Source organism: Apis dorsata, unplaced genomic scaffold, assembly GCF_000469605.1.
Source record: "Apis dorsata unplaced genomic scaffold, Apis dorsata 1.3 scaffold_99, whole genome shotgun sequence".
Lineage (NCBI taxonomy): Eukaryota > Metazoa > Arthropoda > Insecta > Hymenoptera > Apidae > Apis > Apis dorsata.
This window is the reverse complement of record NW_006263397.1, coordinates 2,052,622-2,056,522: the sequence shown is the minus strand read 5'-3', so window position 1 is coordinate 2,056,522 and position 3,901 is coordinate 2,052,622. Positions and strand designations below refer to the sequence as shown.

The 3,901-nt window shown below is 34.3% G+C and overlaps 1 protein-coding gene across 4 annotated transcripts in view; it reads left to right on the top strand.

Moving 5' to 3' along the window:
- The window catches only part of LOC102681671 (serine/threonine-protein phosphatase 2B catalytic subunit 2-like), a 77,761-nt gene that overhangs the window by 51,973 nt on the left and 21,887 nt on the right, over positions 1-3,901 (top strand). The window contains exon 9 of one of the 4 annotated variants that reach the window (XM_031508736.1): positions 1,052-1,054. The exons of the other annotated variants lie outside the window; for them this stretch is intronic. Within the exon in view, the coding sequence (XP_031364596.1) occupies positions 1,052-1,054 (3 nt within the window). The remainder of the gene's footprint in view (positions 1-1,051; positions 1,055-3,901) is intronic. 4 annotated transcript variants of the gene reach the window in all.

Here is a 3,901-nt window from a genome sequence, read left to right as displayed (position 1 = left end):
AAAAAAAAAAAAAAAAAAAAAAAAAGAGAGAAAAAGAACAGAATCGTCGTTGTTCGAAATATTCCTCGTTCGAATCGATGTGAGGAACGAAACTCTTTTAAAATTTAAAAACACTTGTTATCGAATTATTTCCTTTCCGGCCAAATTGAGTTGTCTTAGAAGAAAAGAATTGAACACGAAAAATTTCAAAGAATCCAATCGAACTTAATAATAAAAATATCTCTCGAATTTTCGCGTTATTTCGATCAAGACAACTCGATATGATAATTTTTTTCATAATTCACTTCGAAAGCTTTCACTTCTCTTTTCGATAAAGGCTTTCAATATGTATATATATTCCCGAATTACTTTGAGATCTTTCAAAACGTGAACGTTTTTTAATCAGCTTTGCCGCCACGCCTCGATCCACCAACCGCAAAAAAAGAAAAAAAAAGAAAAAAAAAACTGCACCCACGCGACTATTTCCGAGTTATATATATATATATATTTCTTCTCGATTTTATTCGAATCACACCCTTTCGTTCTACCCGTTAACCACCCGCTATTACGGCCGCACACTGTATTTTTTTCTCTCAAAATTTCACCTTTCTCGTGATTCAGAAGAAGCAAAAAAATATATATATAAAAAAAAAAAAAAAATAACAGAATAAAAGTTCATTCAAATAGAACGTGAAAAAAGTAGTATTTTCAAAGGAACGACGATTAATGAAAACGATAAAGGGAAAATCGCGCGCGTGCATCACCACGACGAGATCTAATCGTCAGGGCGAGAATTTCGATAGTTTTTTGTACACATATTGTCCACCCACCCCTCTTTACACCCTCTCTTCTGCCCCTCTCCCTCCCCCTGTCGAATGTAATTAAGATAATAATGTCGTGCAAGAAAGAAATAATTTTTTTTTTTTTTTATTAATTATACAATACAATTCGACGAGATCGAATATCGAAAGAAAAGAAAAGAAATCCGTTTTCCATATTCCCGCGGTCTCGACTTTCAGAGGAAGATTTTGAATTCTCTTTCTGTTTCCATTTTCACCCGCTGCACGGACAGATGGTAAGAAGCGCCACTCGACTCTTCTAATCGTCACATTATTAAGAGCTTCATTATTTATTATTGATCATTGATTTTATTTTTTTTTTCTTTTCTTTTCTAGCTATATATTTACTTAATTTTTCCATTAGATAGTGTCGGTGTGTTGAAGTATTTTTTTTTTTCCTTCTTCCCTCTGTATTTGTTTTTCTATTGTACCATTTCGGCGTTTCTTTTTCTTTTCTCTATCGCCATCTTTCTTTTTTCATCTTTTTTTTTATTCCCTTTTCTCTCTCTCTTTCTCTCTCTCTCTCTCTCTCTTGTATCTTATACGCATACATACATCACATTCGTGTGTGTATGTATATATATATATATTCTTTTCGTGTGTTCTTTCGATTCCTCTTTTTCATTCCTTTTTTTTTTTTTTCTCGAAGAAACGGGGAATAAATAATTCAATATAAAGATGAAAAAAGAAAAAAAAAAGAAAGAAAATTTAGAAAGAAAAGGAAAGAAACAAAGAAAAGATTCGTTAATAGGATTTTTTTCTTTTTTTAGAAAAGTATACATGGAATTATATATATTTGTCGAAGGGAGACGTATTCTTTATACTTCTACGATTTCTCCTTGAGTTCTCTTCTTTTTCCTTTTTCTTTTTCGCAATTTTTTTTCTTTTCCTTCGATCGAATCACACGATCTCTGTAACGATTCTTCATTTTCTCTCTTACATTTCTCTATCTCTTCCGTTCTATCTTCTCTATTTTTGTCCACGTTTCGTGATTCGTACATCTCCTCGCATTAAATACGATAGATTTTTTTCTATATTTTTTTTCTAGATCTCTTCTTGTCTTTATATATATTTATATCTATTCTTTGTTTCCGATCCTCCATGGATTAAATATATATATATATACAAAATGTATTCATATGTTATTTAAATTAATTCAAAATGGCACACGGCCTGAATTCTTGTCTGTCACCGGTAGAATTATCATTCTTCTGCATCGTTACGTTATCATAGACATCATATTTTTAGAAACTATATATTTCTATCACCTTGCGTCCATTCAAGATGGTGCTTCTCTCTTCTCAGAAAACGATCCTTTCTTATATTACGATCTGAAACTATAATCTAACTTCAACTCAACCATTAGATCTGTATCTATTCAAATGAACTCCATTTGGAAAAATATATTTTACAAAAACACTTTATTTCCTATAATTCAAATCTTATCTGAATTCCTATTATTATTCGATCGTAAAAGAATCGTGATAAATCTCTGTTCTTCGAATCCCGAAGAATTGAAACAAACGTAGTTTATCCTTAATGATAAATGTCTTAAAGTCAAAAACAAGAAATGGCGCCATCTTGAATGCCGTGTATCACGCATGCGACGACTATCCAGGCGCCGATTTTTTGCATTCGAAATCGGCACCTGATCGTTCGCAAATCTCGCAAATGTGTTTCTCACTTCAATCTCCACCGGCATCTCTTCTCCACTCTCATTCTTCTTTTATTTCTTTTCTTTCATTTCTAAAAGCACGACGCTCGTCTTGCGCGTACCATTCTCAAGTCCGGGGTCGATTATTACTTCGATTATTACTTCCTCTTCTCGCGTCACGCCTATTGTCCCACTTTCTCTCGCTTCCATTATGCATTCTCTCTCTCTCTCTCTCTCTTTTTCTCTTCTTCTTTTTTTTTCTTCTTTCATTTTCATTCCTCTGTTTCGTACGCGTTACGATCCAATATCTCTTCACCCGGTACACGTGCACCAATTGTAAAACGGCACCCCTCGGACTCTGGAGGATAACTGTTTCCCGATCAATCTACGATTCAGATTGCTCGCAATCCGCCATTGTATAGTTGTTCGGTACTTTTGCCAGGAGTCTCGAATATCAGAGATATCACGTTTGACGATAATTCGTCAAAGATTGGACATGATTTGATACGAGCTTTCCAGAGTTAGGAGATAAATGGGATGCCTGAACAGTATGGATGAACTTGTCTGTAAATTTGGCAGGTTATGTATGTATATATATATATCGAAATATGACACCGAAATATGATGATATATCGAGGATTGGCAGATGTTTAATCCGTTGAGTTATTCGACCGCAAGCTTGGGTTTGTTGAATTAATTAATCTTGGATAATAGTATTTGAAATGAGAAATATGATATTGAGATAAATCTTCAAATATTAATTTCGTTTCAATAGAAATGTTTTAATCGTTGAAAATATTCGTTCAGTCGAGTTTTTTTTTTTGCAAGATTTTTCATTAAATTCCCTAAAGAGGAGCAATCTTTAGTACAAATTTCGTAAATTTTGAAGAATTTTATTTTTTTCAAGATCGGGAACCATCGATCCAAACGAGTCCATGATAAAAACCTTAACCATAGAGATCCTCGTCCAATTAGGGTTTCAATTATTAGGTGCGTAAATCGTGGGAAAAAACGAGATATTCAGATAAAAAGATTCGTTCATTCGGTTTTTATGATTATGATTTTGCGAGATCTCTTCGTTAGACGTAGCTTTGGTCCCTTTCCCCCCTTCCCCCTCTGTCACTTGTTTAGGAACGACCCCTAGCCCCCAGCCCTGCCCCCAGAATGCCCCCTGATTTTGAACAAGCCCGAACGATGTTGCACTGACTGTCTTTTTATCGTACTCCTTCTCTATTATATTTTGTCAATCAATCACACTGGCCTTGGACTCCTATCTCGGCACGACACTATGCTACTACCTCTACTACTTCTACTTCTACTACTACTACTTCTACTTCTACTTCTACTACTACGACTACTACTACTACTACTACTACGACTACTACTACTACTATTCTACTACTATTACTACTACTACTACTACTACAAA